This window comes from Corythoichthys intestinalis, chromosome 21 (genome assembly GCF_030265065.1).
Source record: "Corythoichthys intestinalis isolate RoL2023-P3 chromosome 21, ASM3026506v1, whole genome shotgun sequence".
NCBI lineage: Eukaryota > Metazoa > Chordata > Actinopteri > Syngnathiformes > Syngnathidae > Corythoichthys > Corythoichthys intestinalis.
The window spans coordinates 21133790-21157569 of record NC_080415.1 but is presented as its reverse complement, the minus strand read 5'-3'; the positions used below and the strand labels follow the sequence as shown (position 1 = coordinate 21157569).

Below are 23780 nucleotides of genomic sequence, written 5' to 3'. Positions count from 1 at the left end.
GGTTGTATACCAAGAAACTCCAAAGTCAATTCACTCATATCTCTAAACTAGGGCTGTCAAAATTATCGCGTTAACACGCGGTAATTAATTTTTTAAATTAATCACGTTAAAATATTTGACGCAATTAACGCACATGTCCCGCTCAGAAAGTATTCTGCCTTTTGGTAAGTTTTACAGCAAGACTTTTTGTGCTGTCCAACAGCGAACTCTTGTGGTCGCTTTGCGACATGGTTTATTGTTTTCTTTCCTGTTCATTATGGCTGCACGACGTCACGGGCTGATAATGTTGTGCTTATATGATCCTTGGACAAGATTTGTCCGTAAGTATGGTTGTTGTAAAGAATGTACATATTATGTTAGTAAGCGAAATGTTATATTTTTTGTATGAGACGCTTTTTGTTTATGTTTAGTGAACCTGTATAGCGTGCTAAGCTAACGTTGTTGCTAATGCAATGCTTGTGTACTTTTTTTTTTGTAGTTTTACGACGGTCTAAAGAGGACAATGGTTTGAGGCCATTTTATTAATAAATCAGATGAAAAAGGAAGAAGTCTAATTATTAAGGCGTCGTTCACTAGCTGTCTAGCTTTGGAAAAAGTAGACGCTTCGGAGTGAGGACAACATAGACAGATTTAAATGACAGTAGAGTGAAATGCCCACTACAGTCCTTTTGTACCGTATGTTGAATGTATATATCCATCTTGTGTCTTATCTTTCCCTTCCAACAATTTATTTGACAGAATATATATATAATTTACAGAAAAATATGGCATATTTTATAGATGGTTTGAAATGCGATTAATTGCGATTAATTACGATTAATTAATTTTTAAGCTGTAATTAACTCGATTAAAATTTTTAATCGTTTGACAGCCCTACTCTAAACACCAATCTACTGGGATCTCAATGATGGAGAAGCTCCATGGTTACATTTTATTAAACCGACAGGCTCCAAGAGAGGACTGACAGGGCAGCTGGGTTTGTTTCATCCCCAATAAATTCCTCAGTCACAAGCCCACGCTCAGCGAAAGACAAGAGAGGCTGTGGTCGGGTTTGCTAGGAAGGATGAGGAAGACTAAGAAGGGGGCAGTAAGAAGGAAAACCCTGACAGTGTAGAAAGTCAGGCGGGGTAAGCATCAGTTGCAAAGGTAGAATACAATAAGAGAGCTCGCAGGAAGTGGACCGTCTCAAAGGGGGATGCTGTGAGGTCACCTTACAAGTCAGGTATGGCAATATAATCTTATCGTACTAAGATTTTTTTCTTTTTTCTATTTTTAATACAGAATTGATTCATCTTTCTTTGTTGAGAGCAGTAGTTCAGGCATTGACGAACGACACACAAAGCTCTCAAAATGCTTGGAATCAATTGGATTAGGGAATCACTGAGTTTAAACACAATTTAATGAAGTTGCTTACTATCTTTTTATATGTGGTTATGGGTAATTGTATTGCAAATTGTTTACAGTATCAGTAGTTTGTCCATCAAGGTCAAATGCATAGTGATGCTTCATTAGATTGTAAATGTGGGCAGCGTGTGGGAGACATGCAAATGTTTCCAAGGCCACAAAGAGCACTCTGTGTGTCGCACACACTCGCCGTTTGTCCTCCCATCCACCATAGGCATCATCATCATCTCTCTTTTGCATTTGAAGTCTTCTTTTCCCTTCTTAGCATTTGATCCCCTTCCCCCATTCTTCTCCTCCTCCTCTTCACGAATTATCAAGGAGATTTTGCAAAACTCCAACAATAACACCCCCGTGAGTGTTGGATTTTTGTCTCTTTGATATGACAAAGACGGGATTGTTGGGAATCATTTAGTTCGTGACTGATTTGCGGAGCGATTATGGTTACAGATCAGCTCATGCAGTATAGGGGGATGAAAGACTTTTAAAACACTCTCACGTTTTCAAATGCTTTTTAAAAAGGGTCAACGGTGCAGGAATGAGTACTGTATACACTATAATTAGTAAATTCAAGAGCAGTGTTGAACAAAGCTACACTGAAGAGTCACTGAACATAAATTATTGAAAAGTGCATGTAATTATAGACAAGTTTCCGAGGAAATTCCACTTCCGCATGTCTGCTAGCAACTTCGGTTTTAGAATTTCTCCATCCAAAACAATAGTGGAGCTGGAGTACCATTACTCATCAAAATCCCTTAAAAAAAGACAATTTGGAAATACCACCATCTGCCATCATCATGACAGGGGAGGACAACATGTTCATGAAGGCAGATGTCGAACCAAGCTCGTGCCACCACAAAGACCGGGTGTTTTTTTTAGCTATGTTGCCGCTGTGTAATGGAAGGTATGTTCTTCCTATCCCTGCATTTTCATGTGTCCGGTACTCCAAAAAAAATACTAAAGCTAAAATCTTGCGCATGAAACAACTTGTTGCCTTTGATATTGTTATTACGATGATGATTGTAATTATGATTATCTTTAATATTATTTACTACAACTACTGTGGTTGCAACACATGCTATCTGCTGCTGTAGGATGCCACAATTATGTCAACGCATAAATGCAAGTGTTAGAAGTTTTTTGTCCGTTTGTTTACAGGTGGAAAACGCTGTTAGGCAAGAGAAGATAAGTTGATGTGCCCCAGAGCAACACCTACTGTACGTTGATAGGCATATATCAAGCATCACTTTTAAGATACGCTATTGGAGCTGGAATTACAGAGGACAGTGGGAGAAAGCTCGTCTGAGGGTTGTAACGTCGGGTGAAAGTTTGACGATGCTCCGAAACTCTTCTGTCTGATATCACATTCTCGTATGCTACTTTTTCAACAATTTTATAAATTGTGATTTATAGACCTGTCTTGCACTTGCTTTTTGAATCTTTTTAAATACAGTAAAACAAGAAAACAAGGCTTAATGTCCAAATGTTTTAATTCAATCATTAACTGCAATAAAAAAGAATGACATATTATTTTTGTGTATATTTACATACCTTGTGGTTAAAGATGATCAGCATCGGGTCCGATCACGTCATTTTCAAAGTATCGGAATCGCCCAAAAAATATCGGACATGCCTTTTTTTAATATATATATATATATATATATATATATATATATATATATATATATATATATATATATATATATATATATATATATATATATATATATATATATATATATATATATATACTGGACTGTCTCAGGAAATTAGAATACACAATATTCTAATTTTTTGAGACAGTCCTGTATATATACACAGGACTGTCTCAAAAAATTAGAATATTGTGTATTCTAATTTTCTGAGACAGTCCAGTATATATATATATATATATTTTTTTTTTAATTAAATCGTTTTCTAATTGTATTTCGAGTTACTGACAAAATGTTTTACACTCATCCAGAATCTTTAGTTTTGGCTTAAAGTAGGACTGTCAAATTTATCGCCTTAATGGCGGTAATTAATTTTTTATGAATTAAATACGTTAAGATATTTAATGCAATTAATGCATGCGCTGCACAACCCACTCACGAATTGTCGCATTCAATCTATAAAGGCGCCGTTTTACCTAAATATAGAACTAAAAGGCAGCGTAAAATGAGTAGAGTGAATTTAGGCAGTCTTTGGAGCCTTTATTTAATTGGCTAAAGCTTTAAAATCCCCCTCTCAACAATTAAAAATATCGTGGGAAGCAATTTGGGGAAGAAAGGTAGTAGTTGATCTTTTTCTTAACACCATGTGTTATTTCTCAACACAGAGAAGATATACCAATTGGTGTCACTACGCACAGTCATGGTCGCACTTCCCATCATGCATTTGGGCAGAACAGTTAAATGGCTACAGTATCATTTACTGAAAGCTCAACAAATACATTAGATGGCAATATTTAGTCACAATATACAAAGTTACATTTATCCTTTAAGAATTACAAGTCTTTCTATCCGTGGATCCCTCTCACAGAAAGAATGTTAATAATGTAAATGCCATTTTGAGGATTTATTGCCATAATAAACAAATACAGTACTTATGTACTGTATGTTGAATGTATATATTCGTCCGAGTTGTATTCATTTTTTTCTTAATGCATTGCCAAAATGTATATGATCGGGAAAAATTATCAGGAATGATTGGAATTGAATCGGGAGCAAAAAAATAAAAAGCAATCAGATCAGGAAATATCGGATTAGATAGATATCAGATACCCAAACTAAAACGATCGGGATCGGATCGGGAACAAAATAACATGATCGGAACAACCCTACTTGTGGTATTTCCTTGTAACAACAAAATCCGTGTCAGCCCTTCTGCATTTGGCAAATGTCATATAATTTGTAATTTCACCTCATTTTGGTCACTCAAGTGGCCTCACGTCAACACAGGCTGACAGGTTGTTATAATTTTGCACACGAATGATCAACGAAGTGATAAGAACAATCATACAATCAAATCTACATCTCATCTACGTCGTGCTGAATCCATTTTTGGAGATTCCGTGAGTTCATCTGGCTTGATTTTGCAGTTTTAAATTTGTCACCACTCTGCTCACTTCAATTCAAGTCGTTCTTCCTAAACCGTTCGGAGCAGACATTTTCCAAGATGGCGCCGCCCATATTTCGCTCAGGAAACTTGTCTATACTATCTAAATGTAGGGACTTGATGAAATCCAATAAGACAGAGACAGAACATCATTATTATTGTCGTTGGTTTCCCACTAAGTTCTACTAAATACCGCTGGTGTCTTAATAGTGGTAAACTTTTTTATGATACATTTTCCAGATACAAGCATTGGTTGAGCGTTATTTTATTCTTTGTAATGTGAGTAAAAATCTTAGATAGTGCTAAATGGTGGCAGTGAGCGCAATTTACATCAGAAACAACAGCTTAGCAAATAGTGAATGATTCCTTTAAAAAGAGGCTTGAAGGTGTTGAATGGTACTCCAAATTGAAATTCATTGTCTAACTAATCTTAATACAAAAGAAAATTGAAATGCATTTGGAGATGGCCTCTGGGAAAAACAACTACAGTAGCTTGATTGTAATCATTAAGTCACATACAGTAGGTTAAGCATGCTGGAATGGAGCTACAGAAACAAAATGAGCTCAAACATTTGTCCCCTCTTTCTTTATTTAGTATTTACTTAGTCTTCAGACACATTCCTTCACTTTAGAACTTGCATTCCAAGTCGTACATCCCATGCCGGTTCTTTCTTACACACTCAGCCGCCGAGGCCACGCAGCTGTCACCTGTCACTTATGCGGTCATGTAGTGGAAGTGCTACTGATGGCCCAGAATAGAATAAGTAGGAGAATGCAGTGTAGCTGCAAGTGGGTGAGCGTAACACAGTCAGAATGAACAGATGACATGGGAGGACCAACAAGTCATGAGGGAATGCGGCCAGTGTGTTCGGAGGCTTCAGGGTGTTGATCGTGGGAATGATTCTACAGGGAAAACTTGTGGTAAGGCATCATGACTAGGCCAGCAACTAATCATGCAAGCGTGATTTGACCAACCCACCCCTCCCCATTTCACAGATTTGGTATGTCAGGTTAAACAGCATGATTTATTTGCCCTGAATGTCCTATGCAGAATGGAAGACCAGGACAGACTAAGCCAAGCCTCCAGTGTGGCCACCATCTCATACTTCCCTGTCAGAAGGGTTGGTTTGGTTCAATGTTAGATTTTGTCTCGTGTTTTTAATTCATAAACTGACTATAATGTTTGTCTAGGAAAGCGATGGCAAGTTGCATGCATTTGGCAAAAGATGCCAGTCAGCCAAGAGGGACCCCAACTGTCCTGTAGTCATCAGAGGATGGCTCAGCAAAAAAGTGAATTTTACTAACTTTTATATAATATTAATCATTTCCTTCCAAAAACCATGAATTTCCCATCTATCCTCCGTAGGACAGCACTGGTTTGAAATTATGGAAGAGAAGATGGTTTGTGCTTTCCAACTATTGTTTGTTCTACTACAAAGGTAAATTTGTCAATAGTAGTCGACTTTCTCATTTGTGGTGTGACTGCACGACAATGAATCACACTCACTTTGTTTACTTGTTTGGGGTCCCAATCAGACAGCAGAGAAGAATTGGTGCTAGGCAGCATTCCACTGCCTAGCTACAAAATCTTATTCTGCACACCTCGAGAATGCAAGAACAGAAAGTTCACCTTCAAGGTACCCTTATTGTTTCGGTCTTTTATATACAGTGGGGCAAATAAGTATTTAGTCAACCACTAATTGTGCAAGTTCTCCCACTTGAAAATATTAGAGAGGCCTGTAATTGTCAACATGGGTAAACCTCAACTATGAGAGACAGAATGTGAAAAAAAAACAGAAAATCACATTTTTGATTTTTAAAGAATTTATTTGCAAATCATGGTGGAAAATAAGTATTTGGTCAAGACCAAAAGTTCATCTTAATACTTTGTTATGTACTCTTTGTTGGCAATAACGGAGGCCAAACGTTTTCTGTAATTCTTCACAAGCTTTTCACACACTGTTACTGGTATTTTGGCCCATTCCTCCATGTAGATCTCCTATAGAGCAGTGATGTTTTGGGGCTGCCGTTGGGCAACACGGACTTTCAACTCCCTCCACAGATTTTCTATGGGGTTGAGATCTGGAGACTGCCTAGGCCACTCCACGACCTTAAAATGCTTCTTACGAAGCTACTCCATTGTTGCCTTGGCTGTGTGTTTGGGATCATTGTCATGCTGAAAGACCCAGCCATGTCTCATCTTCAATGCCCTTGCTGACGGAAGGAGATTTTCACTCAAAATCTCCCGATACATGGCCCCATTAATTCTTTCCTTTACACAGATCAGACGTCCTGGTCCCTTTGCAGAAAACCAGCCCCAAAGCATGATGTTTCCACCCCAATGCTTCACAGTGGGGATGGTGCAATTCAGTATTCTTTTTCCTCCAAACACGAGAACCTGTGTTTCTACCAAAAAGTTCTATTTTGGTTTCATCTGACCATAACACATTCTCCCAGTCCTCTTCTGGATCATCAAAATGCTCTCTAGCGAACCACAGACGGGCCTGGACGTGTACTGTCTTCAGCAGGGGGACACGTATGGCGGTGCAGGATTTGAGTCCCTGGCGGCGCAATGTGTTACTGATAGTAGCCTTTGTTACTGTGGTCCCAGCTCTCTGTAGGTCATTCACTAGGTCCCTCCATGTGGTTCTGGGATTTTTGCTGACCGGTCTTGTTATCATTTTGACGCCACGGGGTAAGGAGGGAGTTGAAAGTCCATGTTGCCCAAAGACAGCCCCAAAACATCACTGCTCTATAGGAGATCTGCATGGAGGAATGGGCCAAAATACCAGCAACAGTGTGTGAAAAGCTTGTGAAGAGTTACAGAAAACGTTTGGCCTCCGCTATTACCAACAAAGGGTACATAACAAAGTATTGAGATGAACTTTTGGTATAGACTAAATACTTATTTTCCACCATGATTTGCAAATAAATTATTTAAAAATCAAACAATGTGATTTTCGGGGGTTTTTCCCCACATTCTGTCTCTCATGGTTGAGGTTTACCCATGATGACAATTACAGGCCTCTCTAATATTTTCAAGTGGGAGAACTTGCACAATTAGTGGTTGACTAAATACTTATTTGCCCCACTGCATAACTCTCTATCTATGCAATACTATCACTGGTTCATGTTGTGAATAAATGCCAAAACTAGGTGGTCCACCAGGGGATGCGTTCTTATTACTTCAGCGCAGACACTCAAGAGGATATGCTGGGTTGGGTCCGAGCTCTCAGTCAATCTGCTTCAATGGAGACAGATAGTTCTATGCACAGGTATATCACCCATTGTCCTGCCAATATTCTTCTAACTTTGAACCTTGAACCAAACTAACGATTGAATGAATGAAACTTTGGTACCATTCGTCACAAAATGGACATTTAATTAGCTAATTGTCGCAGGCGCTGCTCAAGCTACCAAGATTTTACTCAGATAGGCGGCAGCAGTGAATCTGTGGACCTCCCAAATTCACCCTCGGAAGGGGAGACATGTCCAAAACTGAGACACGTCAGCAGAACTTTAAGTGAACCAAGTCATTTGAGTGGAGGAAGAATTGTGACGTCAAACGCCGAGCAGAGAGGCAGGAGGGCTGCTCGTCAAAGAAACGCAAGGTTAGCAAAAATGTTTGTTTCCAAAGACAATCTCTTGCTTTCATCCATTCATTCATTGTTTTTGTTATACAGTCCTTCAGCTCGAACGCCGAGCCCTTGGGGTCCAAACCGTGAAGGAGGTTCTCTCCCCATCATAATATCACCAACACATGCGGAAACTGTCGGCTCTTTGACCTCCAGAGGTCAACTGGCATCTCGACCTCACACACCGGTGGGAAGGGTTGACATTCGACCCCATGAGGACACGGTCACAATGTCGAACACGTTGTATTACACACCTGTCTCCCCTAAGATCGAGTTCAAATCCACTCCCACCACTCCAGTTACAGAAAGATGGCAGAATGTCAACAAGGTCAGGATGGTCCCAATAACTTAATTGTATAAACATTATCTTAAGTTTAAATTGGATTTATCACATTCTTTTTTTTGTAGCCCTCACCAATATATGGATCTGTGCATCATGGCCCAACTGGAAGAAGACCGTTAGGAAAGGTGATTACAAAATGTATAAAAAAGTGCCTCTTGTGTTTTTGTGTTGTTGTATTAGGATTTATTTCCACTTTGTTTCGTTCTTTAGAGCTACTCTACAGACGTCCACAAAGACTTGCCCCCTTTGCCCCCCTCATCCAGGGTTGCACATGGGCACCACTCCCAGCACCACCCACAACGCAGCAATTTATCTGTCAGTATTCCAACAATATTGTGGTATTTTGTCATCTTGTTGCAATGTTTTCATAATGTATGTACTAAGGTATTTATATATATAAAATGGCAATGGAGTAGCCCAGACACCATTGGTGACGTGTACAAAGGTGGGTAGAGTAGCCAAAAATTTTACTCAAGTATGAGCAGCGTTACTTCAAAATAATATTACTCAAATAAGAGTAGTCATCCAAAAAATGTACTCAAATACAAGTAAAAAAATAAAAATAAAAATAAAGCATCCAGTGAAAAGAATACTCAAGTAATAAGTAACATTTTGAGGAACTGCTTATTTTTGTTTGTTGTTGTTTTTTTTTAAACAATGGTATTTTTTCCTCTCAGCACAAACTTATCTATATGAACTGTTGTAATAATGATACTGTACCATAACCCATTACATAACCACATTAAGCCTCCCCAGATCATCAAAAAAGATCATTAAATAGAGAGAAAAAAACAGTAATGAAGCATTATTCGTCCAAGAGCATGAGTGCCCTGCCCTCTAGTGGAGAAAATAGTTCCTAGTTTGAGTAGTGAATACTGTAGTTTTTATATAGTTACTATTATGAAATTAAAAAGATCATATCTCGGGTTTTCCGTGGTCAGTTGGTGCCAAACAAAAACTGGGAGAGAGTTTTAAATCCGTGATTTCGATTCATGTTGAGGGCAGCGCTCTATGTCAAATACTTCAATTGTTACGACGCTTTAAAGACGTGTGATTGAACAGGCTAGCATGATCATAGAACGGCAACCTTGCGTCTGATTGGTGTAATAGAGTCATGTGTTTCGACGTCCCATTGGTGAAATTAGTAGCACTGTTCTTGGCAATAGCATCGCTAGCAAAAAAAAATAATATGTAGAATAAAGAGGAAAAATGTAACGACACTTATGTAGCCCAAAGTAGTGGAGTAAGAGAAGCATTTTTTTTCTTCACAAATCTACTCAAGTAAAAGTAAAAAGTATGGCTTCGTAAAACTACTCTTAAATGTACATTTTTCTCAAAAGGCGTTACTACCCACCTCTGGACGTGTAAGCAAATGTTGGATAGCATCTTTGCTAGACAATTTAGCTGAATTAGCATCTAAGTCACTGTTGGTAAACACAGGGTTTGCTTATCAATTTCACGGATTTAAATGAAATAATGTGAATCTATCTAGGCGAACAAAATATAGTGAAAGGCACTGATAACTCTGATAGCAGTCTAGGCAACAAGCATTCAAAGTCAGAAATACTACAGTTTAGAACATGTGGATGGTGACCCAGAAGAGACAAAAATAACACTTGCACCTCATATGCACGTTTTTACTGGTATCATGCTTAATGTGTAAAGTGCCTGTGACACCATAAAAAATGTTAATTAAATAGAATTATTATGGGAATTAAAATCATATTTTGAGACGATTCGTATATATACAACAATTTTTCTCAATCTGCCGATTAGCTGCTCTTGTCATTATGTCGCTCTGGCGCCGCCATCTGTGTGATGACGTCGGCAGAGTAACGATTTCAGCTGATTCAAAATTCAGCCCAATGGAGGAGGAAGATTCAGTACAAGGAAAATGCGGCAGAGAGCAGCAAAATGTCAACATTGTTTGAATCTCTCTTCGCCAATATTTTTACAGGATATTCTTTTTATCTAAAGTATTTCCCCAATTGCTAAATAAATGGTATGGTCCTGAAAAATAACAGCCTTGTGCTAAATGGAACATGAAATATTAAAAATGCATTTTTTCAGTATGACAGTGCTAAATTACTGCATAATAGTCAAAACTGCCAACTTCTTAAACCTCACGAACGGTATTTTATGCCACTGAAGTTAGTCCGGCTTTTTTCATGTCCCTGCCCCGGCTTCGGAGACGGAGGAAAGAGCGTAAACAAAACAGGAGGTGTGAGAGCTAGGCGACATGCTAACCCGAACCGAGCAGCTCTTCCAAGTCTCTTTCTCGCCTTTCGAAAACGAAAAAATTACACAAAACCACTTCGACTCATGTCGCACACAGCAGCGGGTGTGATTGTCTTTACCGATCAGCCAGCCCCCGGCGGCGAGCAACTTTTGGCTCATTGTTCTGCTGCGGCCCCGGCACACAGGCCGTGCTCGTCGCTGGGGACGCAGAGGTCTCTAGATTGTCGGACTTGTTTTGCCCATTCTTCGCGGTGAAGAGGATCTTTTGGAAATCTAAAAAGCCTCACACCACTCTCCCTGGTGTAGCAACAAAAGCCTGCAGCACATTGGGCTTGCGTGACGCAAAAAATAAACGAATTAATCTGCAAAATCAGCTGAATCCGCAGTGCTTCTGCATACTATAGTAACGGCTGTATTGTGAAAATGATTAGTCCGCTGACGTCACATTTGCCTTCTTCCACAATCCAGACTCTTGGCCGGAAGTCACTCATTTTTATGGCGCGAGATTTTAAAAAATTGAATAAATATATCGATCGCTTCCAGACACATTCAAGCGGTCCATTTAATTCAAGAGCAATATGAATATGTAATATGAAACTAACGTTCTTTTTTTGTATCACCGGCACATAAATATACACAGTATGATGGTCACAAAATAAAATGTTCTTAGAATATTAATTCTTAATTTCATGTATTAATGATATTTCAGTCTCCAAAATCTGAGCCACCTCCAATCAGACCACTGGAAAGTGATGCCGATGTAAGTAGCCTCAATATGTGAGATGCGTTTTAAGAACGGAAGTAACCTATGCTCTGTTTTATTCATTTCCAGGCTGTGTTGACAAAGTTGTGTGGGTGCGACAAGCTTCTGCAGTCTTTGTCCGTAGAACTGTCACAATTACAAATAGACAAGGTCGCCACTGCGGTAGAACAGAAAAACATCTTTTATGTTATGTTCTTGCCTTTTGAAAGTGAGTTTCCTCTGAACAGGATAGTGTCCAGTGTGCATTGGAGGTGTTGAGGCTGCAGCTAGAGGACTGGAGCAATCTTGGACCCCGTGCTCAGGAGGAAGCTCTGACCCAGAAGGCTTTACTACAGGAAGAACTGGTCACAATCCGGGCCAGAATGTGCGATTTGTCAATGGTGTGCAAAACCGTCTGGTACACAGGAAGCAATATTGTATGAGTACGTATATACTTTCTCCTTTTACTTGTCTCACAGGAAATGGAGGTTGTGTGGGGTCAGTATGAGAGAATGGAAAGTGAACTTTCTGTTTTTCGTTCACACCTGCAGCACATTTGCAACTTTGGGATGCCGCAGGTATGTTTAACCCAACATCAGATTGCTTTAACAGTATAAAGGTGACTTGATATAAGAGAAGTCTGACCTTACCTGTCGTTTGGACGACTTTTTGCTTTGACTTGGAAAAACCGTGACCTATACGAACATTGTAACATTCCTTCCTTTCATCATGTCATTCTACCTTCATATTTCTTGTCTTGCTTCCTTCTAGGAACAGTCTCAAGCCCAGAGAGAATTATGGATGATGGAGGACATCCTTGCAGGGTTAAAAGTGAACAGGGATCATTTCTGCTTCCTACTGGGATTACAGAAACACTATAGTTAGTATCTATCACTCTGACATATTATCTACAGCTTAGTTTGTGCCAAATAAAACACATCTATTGCACTTATAATGTTCAGTGTATGAGTCGTCAGGCCCACATCCGGGATCTCCTGGTTCCCCCCCAGAGATTCTTCACAGTCTGCCAATGGTAAGTCCATTGAGTGATGCGTCTCAATTCTTATGTCTACCTCTGTGTAGACTAGGCGGAAAACACAGACAAGACTGAAAAAGCAGTTTCTGCTCTTGCACTCCTCTTTAAAAGAAACTGCTGTATTTTAAGCCAAAACAACTGTTGTGTTTGATAGAACAATATGTCTATATGCTGGCATAGCAGATTCATGTTACATTAAGGCCCTGAACTATCTTTAATTTGTCCGTTTTACCCTGAAAACCCCCGCTTACAGACGTCGCGCAACCACTTTTGTTTCAACATAGCCATAAAAAGAAGGTAAGTAATTGTATTCAGTATTCAAAATTTCTGTCATTTTTAGCTTAGAATCATTAATCAATGTCTAAATTTTAGTTTTAAAAAAAAAACGACTTTAAAAAGTTATTCACTCGCATATTTTAAACTTTTAAACGTCTGTAAACGTCTGTAAAAAAAAGTCACGGATATCTTCCCTCATATTCTATCGCTTATTTGTTTTTGTTTTGTTACTGTCGCATTTTCCCCAATTTGTTAGATGATAATCGATCCAAACAAAGAAAATAATAATTGAAAAATAACGTTTAATAGGGTAACTATGAAAAACAAAATCTCAACCACTCCTTGTTGTCTGCGATTTCTGCATCGCGACCCTTGTTATATCACCATGTTTCACCCATAAAATAAAATAAAAATCCTGCTGTGGCCATTCACAGTTGTGTCTTGACACTCGGTGATACATGCTACATGGAGTTTTTGGATCGAAACAAGGTAAGTACGCGATAATGTCTCGTTAAAATCGTGGCGTCTTTAATTCTGCTCCCGCGTGTTCTCGCCTCCAATTAGGGTTTTGCTGTTTAAATGTTTTTTTTTTTAAATGCCTTCCTGTTCAAAATTTTTGTTCCCCCAGAAAATTGAGATTTTAAGCTTTCCAATGATGTATCACACATGCATTTTGGCCAATTTTGAAAGTTGGCCAAATTGAGGGTCTCAGAGCGGAACTTCAAGTCACCTGAGTGTTTTCCGCCATATAGAAAAAGATGGCTGCCTCACAAATCAGCTCATGTCTCAATCCAAGCAGAATGTGGAACAAGAGTCACCACCTGTCCGCCCCCCCTTACCCAAGGAGCTACTGGAAAGCATTCAGAGTACGAACGAGGACAATGGCTGGACAGGATCACAATATGAGGTACCGTGACTAAGAACACAGCATTTAAAAACAAGATTCGTTAGGTTATAGAGCTGTTGTCCCGTTTCAGTGGAACTACCCGGCTGATCATACCCACGGAAGAAACAAAAGTCAACCTGCCCTTTTGAATGTGAAAGCACAAAATCATGGATCTGGTTTGCATTGATTCATAAATAAGCATTTAAAAGAAAATCACTCACTTATATGCCTTTTGTTTCACCATTTGTCGTACTTTCTAATTCTCTAGCATATCGGTCAAGCACTAAGGGGATCACAGCAGATACAACATCACAATCAACCAAGGTTTGGCACCATGATTATTTTCACTGGTCTGGTTACCATAGTCAGTGTGCGACAAAACACACATCCAAATTTAGAAGCACTCTAAAAGTGATTTTACCTCTCTGCTATTACAGCCAAATGGAAATTCTTTGATTTTGTCCTCTTAAGCTGCAATTAGGGCATGTTGCACTACCTGTGTTAGCCAACAGGGGAAGTCAAGAGCTCACACCTCAGTAGAGCCCCTTTCCCCTGCATCCTCTACTGGCACCCATTGCACTTTTCTCACATACATGCACACATGGATACACATTCACATGGAAGCACCCATCCACACACGTGAATAGCAGTACAAACATGTATGATGCTGAAAGTAGATTGTGTCGCCCTCAGAAGATGAAGATGAGTGAGGAGGAGCAGATGGAGAGGATGAAGAGGAACCAGGAGAGGATGACTAATAGAAAGAAACCGCCTTTACCATCTCCAGCTGCCAAGACCCAGAGTCAAAGTTTAGAAATGCAAAAAGAGGTTTGTAATCTAATCCAAAACAAAATAATTATATACAGTGGGGCAAATAAGTATTTAGTCAACCACCAATTGTGCAAGTTCTCCTACTTGAAAAGATTAAAGAGGCCGGTATTGTCAACATGGGTAAACCTCAACCATGAGAGACAGAATGTGGGGAAAAAAAATAGAAAATCACATTGTTTGATTTTTAAAGAATTTATTTCCAAATTAGAGTGTCAAACGTCTTCTAAGGGTCTAACGAAGCTCCACTCGTTACCTGTATTAATGGCACCTGTTTTAACTCATTATCGGTATAAAAGACACCTGTCCACAAGCTTAGTCAGTCACACTCCAAACTTCACTATGGCCAAGACCAAAGAGCTGTCGAAGGACACCAGAGACAAAACTGTAGACCTGCACCAGGCTGGGAAGACTGAATCTGCAATAGGTAAAACGCTTGGTGTAAAGAAATCCACTGTGGGAGCAATTATTAGAAAATCGAAGACATACAATACCACTGATAATCTCCCTCGATCTGGGGCTCCATGCAAGATCTCACCCCGTGGCGTCAAAATGATAACAAGAACGGTGAGCAAAAATCCGAGCACCACACGGGGGGGACATAGTGAATGACCTAGAGACCTGGCACCACAGTAACAAAGGCTATGATCAGTAACACAATGCGCTCCCAGGGACTCAAATCCTGCACTGCCATACGTGTCCCCCTGCTGAAGCCAGTACACGTCCAGGCCCGTCTGCGGTTCGGTAGAGAGCATTTGGATGATCCAGAAGAAGACTGGGAGAATGTATTTTGGTCAAATGAAACCAAAATAGAACTTTTTGGAGGAAACACAGGTGCTTGTGTTTGGAGGAGAAAGAATACTGAATTGCATCCAAAGAACACCATACCCACTGTGAAGCATGGTGGTTGAAACATCATGCTTTGGGGCTGTTTTTCTGCAAAGGAACCAGGACAACTGATCTGTGTAAAGGAAAGAATGAATGGGGCCATGTATCGAGAGATTTTGAATAAAAATCTTCCATCAGCAGGGTCATTGAAGATGAGACGTGGCTGGGTCTTTCAGCATGACAATGATCCCAAACACACAGCCAGGGCAACAAAGAAGTGGCTTTGTAAGAAGCATTTCAAGGTCCTGGAGTGACCTAGCCAGTCTCCAGATCTCAACCCCAGAGAAAATCTGTGGAGGGAGTTGAAAGTCCGTGAAACATCACTGCTCTAGAGGAGATCTGCATGGAGGAATGAGCCAAAACACCAGCAACAGTGTGTGAAAAGCTTGTGAAGAGTTACAGAAAACGTTTGGCCTCCGTTATTGCCAACAAAGGGTACATAACAAAGTATTGAGATGAACTTTTGGTATTGACCAAATACTTATTTTCCACCATGATTTGCAAATAAGTTCTTTAAAAATCAAACAATGTGATTTTCTGGGGTTTTTTTCCAAATTCTGTCTCTCATGGCTGAGGTTTACCCATGTTGACAATTACAGGCCTCTCTAATATTTTCAAGTGGGAGAACCTACACAATTAATGGTTGACTAAATACTGTATAGTTTCATATCAACGCACCAACTTACAGTGGTGAGTTTTGATGCGGGCAAAATGGGTAGTTCCCCAAGGTTGCTTTCTCACAGGGGTGCTGGCACAGTATTAAAAAAATACAAAATCACTCTTGTCCTCAGGCTCCCTTTCCTTTAAGGGTGACACGGGTGGTCACCGCCGTACTGCCAACTTCCCTTGTGGCCCGGCGGGTTTCCGTGGAGGATCCCCCAGCCGAGATGGACGCCCCGCTACCTGAACGGGTCATGTCAGATCTACACGGACGAGTGTCTCAACCCAGTAAAAAATCAAGGCCTACCAGGCCGACTCAAGCCTCAGCAGACGTAAGCAGCGAGGCTCCTGCAAAGACATCAAGAACTGATGTTTGGGAGCCATCAGCAGGACTAGAAGATGAACGCAGCTCTGATATCAAGGTTATTTGCTTCGAGCATTAGATTGAAATTGAAACTTTGAAATTGAAACATTGCTGGGGACAGATTCCACAGAAAATTCAGTTGCTGAATTTTTAAACGTTGAAACGTAAACCGTAGGGATCACTGCAATAAATCCATAGACTTCACTACCATGTTACATTATCATGTTACATAAACTATGACAGGTAAACGCTGAATTTTTTAATATGGACGCAGAATTGTCTAAATTTAAAAAAAAATTGCCCCAAAACGGGTAGTTGGCCTACTAGTTACGCTATTGTGTAGAGATACAAAATCCAACATGGCGGCTGTCACAAAACAAAGCGCTAATAAAGTTGAAAATTATTGTAAATAAATGCTTAAAATCCCGGAAAGTCTATGGATATAAAGGTAAAACAGTCTATATTGTTGGTCAAAAGCAAAAACAAACAAAAAAAAACAAGCAGTTATCTTTCTTTATAAGTAAATATTTCAAGCTAAAGTTACGCTATTGTGTAATCCAACATGACGGCCGTCACAAAACAAAGAGCTTTTTAAGTTGAAAATTATTGTAAATAAATGTGTAAATACTGGAATTTCTATAGATATGAACGTAATACAGTTTAGATCAGGCGTAGACAATCCATGTTTTGAGAGACGCATGTGGCGCTTTAGCGCCTCCCTAGCGGCTCCCTGGAGCATTTTCAAAAATGTTTGAAAATTGAAAAACATGTTTGAGGGAAATATATTTTTTGTTTTGATATGGTTTTTGTAGGAAGACAAAAATGACACAAATATTCTTAATATTTTCCAATGCTGTAAAAATGTGTAGAATAAATATTAAATTTCAACATTTCTGTCGACGAAGATTTGCGTTGTAGCCTGCGACACACGCTTGACTGCGCTTGACAGTGATGCAAGTGACGTTCCATTATTCCTGCTATATGATTGGACGAAGAGTCGAAATGCTCTCCTATAAAATGCATGTTTAAAAATGAAACGTCGGTCACAACAACGGTTGCACGAACTGTTGGGTTCTTTTATTCTGTAACAATGGACCATTCATATGAGGAAATTTTCCACTACTTGAAGACAGGAGAATGCAGCATTAGGACTCTCTCCTTAAAATGTCCCAAGGGCCGAAAGGCCCACATTCGAGAATGACAGATGTGTGCACACAAGTTTGCTATTTTATATAACTTTAACATTTGTTAATAATACTCTACGTGTGATACCATCAATCACTTTACATACGCATTTTTAAATCGGCATTTTTAAGCGAACGCATTCTAGAACAACAGGACCATTTTTAAACAGGCATTTTATTGGAGAGCATTTCGACTCTTTGGCCGATCATATAGCGAGAATAACGAAACAGCCCTGTCAAGCGCAAGCCCCCAGAGGGGATAGTGAGGGCGAGTGGATAGTGTACCTACACCGGGAAATAATAAAGTGCGGAAAACCGTTCACAGATGGTGAGTACATGAAGGAAACATATCAGAAAACCTATTTGCAGACTTCAAAAACAAAACCGAGATAAGAAAAAAAAAATCAAAGACATGCCCAGATAAGGGGCATGTTTTGCACGTTTGTTGTTCTTTGAAACCTCAAATTAAAAATGACATCAACAATCTGATTTCTTTTTTGCATTTCTTTAATTTCATAAAAGCAATGAAACAAGTCATTAATATTGTAGTGAAGTTAAACTTGAGATGGCATCATACAACAGAGTAGTCACATGGTGCGTTGGATGCAATGCAGCGATAATAAACATTAAATCATGAAGGTTCATTATGTATTTTTAGCCGACTTATTCATTTTGATCGTAGGCCAATATAGCTAATACAGATACATACAGCATGTGTTGCCTTCATCATTAGGCTTATTTAAGGCTTTTAATTTTTTGCAGCTCCAGACATAATTGTTTTTTTTGGTCCAATATGGCTCTTTCATCATTTTGGGTTGCCGACCCCTGGTCTAGATTCTCGGTTAAAAGCAAGAAACGGGCAGTTATCATTCATTTTATAGATATATTTCAAGCTAAAGTTATGCAAATTTTTTTCAGTTCATTTCATTTTTTGCACAAAGTTCCATTGTGCGTGCATGGTGATATTTTATGTAATAATTACCTTGAATCCTTCACCAAATCATTTTTGAGACACTCTGCCTGCTTGTATGCAGTAAAACCTTTGTCCTGTTTCCACCTAAATCCGGCGTTTGAACGCAGCGTGTCTTTGAGTTTATCACTGTGAAAGCCACCACAACGCTCTGCCTGGGTCGGCCCCCTACGGGAATGCGTGGCGCAAAAGCTGTAGGAGCTGTCTCGTCAACTGATGGTGAAGTCTTTGATAAATCATATACCGTATTGGCCCGAATATAAGACAGTGTTTTTTGCATTGAATTAAGACTGAAAAAGTGGGGGTTGTCTTATATTCGCGGTCTAGACATTATACCCATTCACAACGCTAGATGGCGCCAGATATCAATGAAGCGATGTTCTGTTTTAACAGCTCTCATCTACGCTCAAATTTAACCAGTTTGCATTATTTTATTGAAATATTTTTCCTTATTCAGATTTGTTTCAAGACAACAGTTACAGTTAGACTTCACTTGGATGGTTAATGCAGTTATTGCAATTTTGTTGTTTTATCACAATAGATTGGTTTATTTATTTATTTTTTATTTCAAAAAACAGAAGCCATTCATTTACGAATGTGATTGCACTTCAGTTTACATATTTAAATGTTCAGATATTAAGATTTGAATGAGGCAAAATAACATGCTTTTTCTTTAAAATATATTGTTATAATCATGTTTCGGATGTACTGTAATTATTTTCTGTATAAAAATTAACTTGGTGTTCAAAATGTCTTTTTTCAAACTTGAATCTTGAAAAAGAGGGGGTCGTCTTATAATTAGGGCCGTTTTATATTCGGGCTAACACGGTATGTCCCTTATTCTGAATGCTTGAACAGGTGGTTGAACAACCCTCGTCCCTGTTGATCGCTGACATGGACCCCAACATCTGTATGACCCCTGAGCAACGTGAGGCCAAACTCAGGCGTGTTGAAAAAATACGTCAGCGAGTCATTCAAAGGTACTACACCATATTATACAGTGATTATATTACTTTTTACATATTTACAATACCGAGCAAAAAGTCTAAGGCCACCTCCTCCTTTGTTTTTAGACTTATTTCTTTTTCATCAATCACAGTTTAAATACTTGAAGACCATGTAAAGTGAAAACAAATGTAAATTTGAGACGCCTCAAGGAAGAATGTTTTTGACATGTCTGACATCTTTTATTAACATGTCTGCCTTGGTGGAGGTCGCCACATCATTTGAGTTCTATATAGGGAATGTTCAAAAACTAAATATAATGGTGTCCTCAGTTTTTTGCAGTGGCCTGTATATCTCTATTGTCTGTCTTTTCATCCATCTATTTATCTAACAGTGCCATTACACCAGTCAAGCAAGATGCACATCTCAATGACACATCAGTCAAGCAAAGAGCGACATTAGGTACATATTTCGTTGTTTGGCTTCTTGAATTTTGTTACTATCTTATTTTAGACCTGTGACGAGTCCAGGCTGTACCAAAGGAGTAGTTTGATTTTTATACCTCAATTTAATTTATTTCTGTTCTTTAGACCATGAACCTAGCACCCAAGCAAAGTCCTTCAGAACGTCTCTGAGTTACAGTCCTCCAGATTCTCTGATTCCTGTTGCAATATCTCAAGTGGGAAATAAACAAAATCAACGTGTTGACGATGTCAAGAGTCCCATAAGATTTGGGAGCAAAACACAGCACAAAAGTTACAGTCGCAGAGCAGGTGTTGCCACTAAAATCAAACGTCCACCATCGCCACATCACATTACGTCTATGACAGTCTATCAGAGAAATGGAGATGAGGGCTTTCTTGGCAGCAAGGAAGGGGACAAGCAAGAGCTTAATGAGTTTGATGGTAAAGAAGACAACGACGGGAATACTTCCGATGTGAGATCTAAGTGGTTCCTCTCCACCAACCAGCGTCTGGAATTCCTGCCTTTGCACATTCCTGAAATTGACATATGCAACGAGGAAGCATCAGGCAAGGAGGACCCCCCGAATTGCTCTGATGAGGGGAGCAACTCCACACAGATGTCATCCACAGTCAGTCAGAGTTTAGAGAAAATGAAAGAAAACCACTCGCTGTTCTATAAAATCGCTTGCGACATCAGCATCTCAGACACGGATATAAACAAGAACGATGGTAATTCCGGAGAAGAGCTTGTCATCAACGAAGGTGTGATCAGAAGCTCATCTGATCAGACCAGCACGGACTCCACTCAAAAGTTGCCGTCAGATACAGATACAGACAAAATGATAGCTGACACAGTGGATGCACTCCGCTTGTACATTCAAGAAAACCAACATGAAGCTCCAGCTCGAGATGTGGCTTTGGAATGTGATCAAGTAGAGAATGGTAGGACCGAAGAGTCTGAGGAAAGGCGTTTGGACCAAGATAAATTGAAAGACAGGACAGAGGACCAGGAAAACATGAAGACTTCATCCAGTTCCTTACAAAATGACAAGAGTGTCAGTCGGAGGGACTCCTTCCAAAAGACTAAAGTGACAGTTTTCAGGACCAGTTTGTAAAAGGAACCATTATTTGGCGGACTGCTCTGCACCTGGCTGGGTGTACCGGCATAGTGAGGTTGTCGCATTGGAGATAAAACCGTGCAAATGTCATCATTTGGACACTGAAAGCCAATCTGAACTTGTGCCTCTTCTGATGCCGTCTAACAATTGGCACGGATCAAACACGGTTTGTTGATTTTGTTTGCATCCGCAGTCATGTGTGGTGTATTTCATTCATAAATCATTGGATTGCGTGAATTGAACCCTTGGAAAGACTGTCAAAATCAACTGACTAAACACCTTAATGTTGTCATTATTATTATTATTATTTTAACTATTAAGACTGAAAAACATGAAACACCTCCTCGTCCAAAAGGTCCACCACAGACAATTGACACTACACAAGAATGAACATGTTATTGGACTAAATTTTTAACAATAGATTTCAAAAGTTAGGCCAGAATTGTTTTAGCAATTCTGTGATGGCCAATACTAAGTCACTGACAAATTAGCTTTGAGAGATGTGAATTTAATTTGTTCTGTGAGCATGCTCTTAACTCAAAGTATTTGCATCTGAAATACCGTAATTTTACACTATAAGGCGCACCTGGCTTTAAGCCGCCACCCATAAAATTTGGCACGAAAACAACATTTGTTCATAGATGAGCCGCACTGGACCATAAACCACAGCTTTCCTCAGTGTATTATGGGATATCTACACCAACAGGTATTAACAGGTAACAATTTATTTGACAGCGGCATCATACGACAGTCATAAGACCAAATGAACCACAATGAAGCTTTGAACCAATTGGCTGCAAAGCTTCATTGCTTCAAGAAAATTCATTTGGCCATCACTGCTCCTTGTGGGACCTGCTGCTACCTTCTGTCAACACTGCTGTTATCCAACATGCCTCCTAGCATGCATTGCAGCGCTACAGATCTAAATAACAATCAAAATTAACTAGTTATTTCTTCAGACTGTCATTGGACAATCATAATTATAACATGACACTGTCCTGAGCATTATTAAATGCCTAAAACAGATGTCATTTAGTGTATATAATTTCACTTTTTAATAGGGCTGTCAAAATTATCGCGTTAACGGGCGGTAATTAGTTTTTTTAATTAACCACGTTAAAATATTTGACACATTTAACGCACATGCCCGGCTCAAACAGATTAAAATGACAGCACAGTGTAACGTTCACTTGTTACTTGTGTTTTTTTGTGTTTTGTCGCCCTTTGCTGGCGCTTGGGTGCGACTGATTTTATGGGTTTCAGCACCACATGAGCATTGTGTAATTATCGACATCAACAATGGCGAGCTACTAGTTTATTTTTTGATTGAAAATTTTACAAATTTAATTAAAACGAAAACATTAAGAGGGGTTTTAATATAAAATTTCTATAACTTGTACTAACATTTATCTTTTAAGAACTACTAGTCTTTCTATCCATGGATTTCTTTAACAGAATGTTAATAATGTTAATGCCATCTTGTTGATTTATTTTTATAATAAACAAATACAGTACTTATGTAGCGTATGTTGAATGTATATATCCGTCTTGTGTCTTAGCTTTCCATTCCAACAATAATTTACAGAAAAACATGGCATATTTCATAGATGGTTTGAATTGCGATTAATTAATTCTTAAGTTGTAATTAACTCGATTAAAAATTTTAATTGTTCGACAGCCCTACTTTTAAATGGATGTAAAAGATCCAAACTGATCATAAATGGAGTTGGAGTGACATAATTATCCAGATGACATACTTAATGACATAAGCATTCAGCAATGCCAATGATAGTGTCATGTCATAATCATGGCGGTCTTATGATAGTCTTTTGATGCCGCTGTCAAATAAAGTGTTACCTATTAACCCAAATAAATCAACAAATAAGCCACACTGGACTATAAACCGTAGGATTCAAAATGAAGGGAGAAAGCAGCAGCTTATAGTGAAAATTCCGGTAATTTTGCCTAATTTTTCCCCTTTTCATGTTTTTGTCTTTTTAATAAAGAAAAGACCGTTCTAATATCTTCACTTGGAACAAAAGTATAGTAATAACCTCATGTACATCATGGTTAATTCATTGCAACTCTCGGTGTGCGTGACTTGGCCACCAGGCAGTATAATACAGTCATGAATACACAAACGAAAAAGACTTTCACAACTACTGTAAGATGCCCAGTAAACTGCAATAATGATAGTTTAATTTCAATGAAGGATGAAGAAAATGTTTATATCTGTCTAAATGTGCAGATGCATTCATTGGAACAGGAGGTTTTTTTTTCCCAAGAGTAAAAAGACATGTTTCTTTTTTATACATGCAAATTGTTCTGTCACACAATCACAAATAGGATAACACTTGTAATATTCAGTAAAATGAATGAATGGACATTAATGTTGCTGTCTTACAAAAAGCTCTTGTGTTTTATACCTTGAACATCCTTATTAATAAAGATGGTGTGATTTCAATGGAAAGCCCCCCAGCTCCTAATTCATTTGCATTATCTTTTTTTTTTTTCTTTCCAAAAGGACGTCCCCGTGTGCTTCTGCTGCTCCCTAAAAATACCTGACGCAGAATTTGACGGAGCCCCACTTTTAAAAAAAAAAAAATGCCTTTGTCACTTTAAATCCTTGCCGAGTCTTAGTCGATGACATCATTGTCTGAGAGCACATTACATCATCCCTTCCCAGGCTGGCTCTCTTAAAGACAG

The 23780-nt window shown here is 39.0% G+C and overlaps 2 protein-coding genes across 6 annotated transcripts in view; one reads left to right on the top strand and one right to left on the bottom strand.

Annotated features, from left to right (window-relative positions):
* Window positions 1-23780, bottom strand: part of LOC130909568 (stonustoxin subunit beta-like) — a 61481-nt gene that overhangs the window by 37104 nt on the left and 597 nt on the right. For 3 of the 4 annotated variants that reach the window (XM_057826207.1, XM_057826205.1, XM_057826206.1), the window contains exon 2: window positions 12106-12313. The gene's annotated coding sequence lies outside the window, so the exon portion shown is untranslated. The remainder of the gene's footprint in view (window positions 1-12105; window positions 12314-23780) is intronic. The other variant, XM_057826204.1, reaches the window with a different exon arrangement.
* On the top strand, window positions 1046-23435 carry si:ch211-234p6.5 (pleckstrin homology domain-containing family A member 7). 2 transcript variants are annotated; one of them, XM_057826202.1, is made up of 24 exons: window positions 1046-1222; window positions 5549-5618; window positions 5689-5787; window positions 5864-5936; window positions 6034-6134; window positions 7654-7772; window positions 7899-8108; window positions 8181-8460; window positions 8541-8600; window positions 8686-8790; window positions 11423-11473; window positions 11546-11626; window positions 11704-11856; window positions 11935-12033; window positions 12227-12335; window positions 12418-12488; window positions 13564-13674; window positions 13745-13829; window positions 13922-13977; window positions 14347-14481; window positions 16161-16451; window positions 19406-19527; window positions 19887-19954; window positions 20083-23435. In XM_057826202.1, the coding sequence occupies exons 2-24, from the start codon at window positions 5550-5552 to the stop codon at window positions 21069-21071; spliced, it is 3537 nt and encodes a 1178-aa protein (XP_057682185.1). In that variant the 5' UTR covers window positions 1046-1222; window position 5549; the 3' UTR covers window positions 21072-23435. The 2 variants fall into 2 exon arrangements, with proteins under 2 accessions (XP_057682185.1, XP_057682186.1); XM_057826203.1 differs by lacking the exon at window positions 1046-1222 and adding an exon at window positions 5360-5418.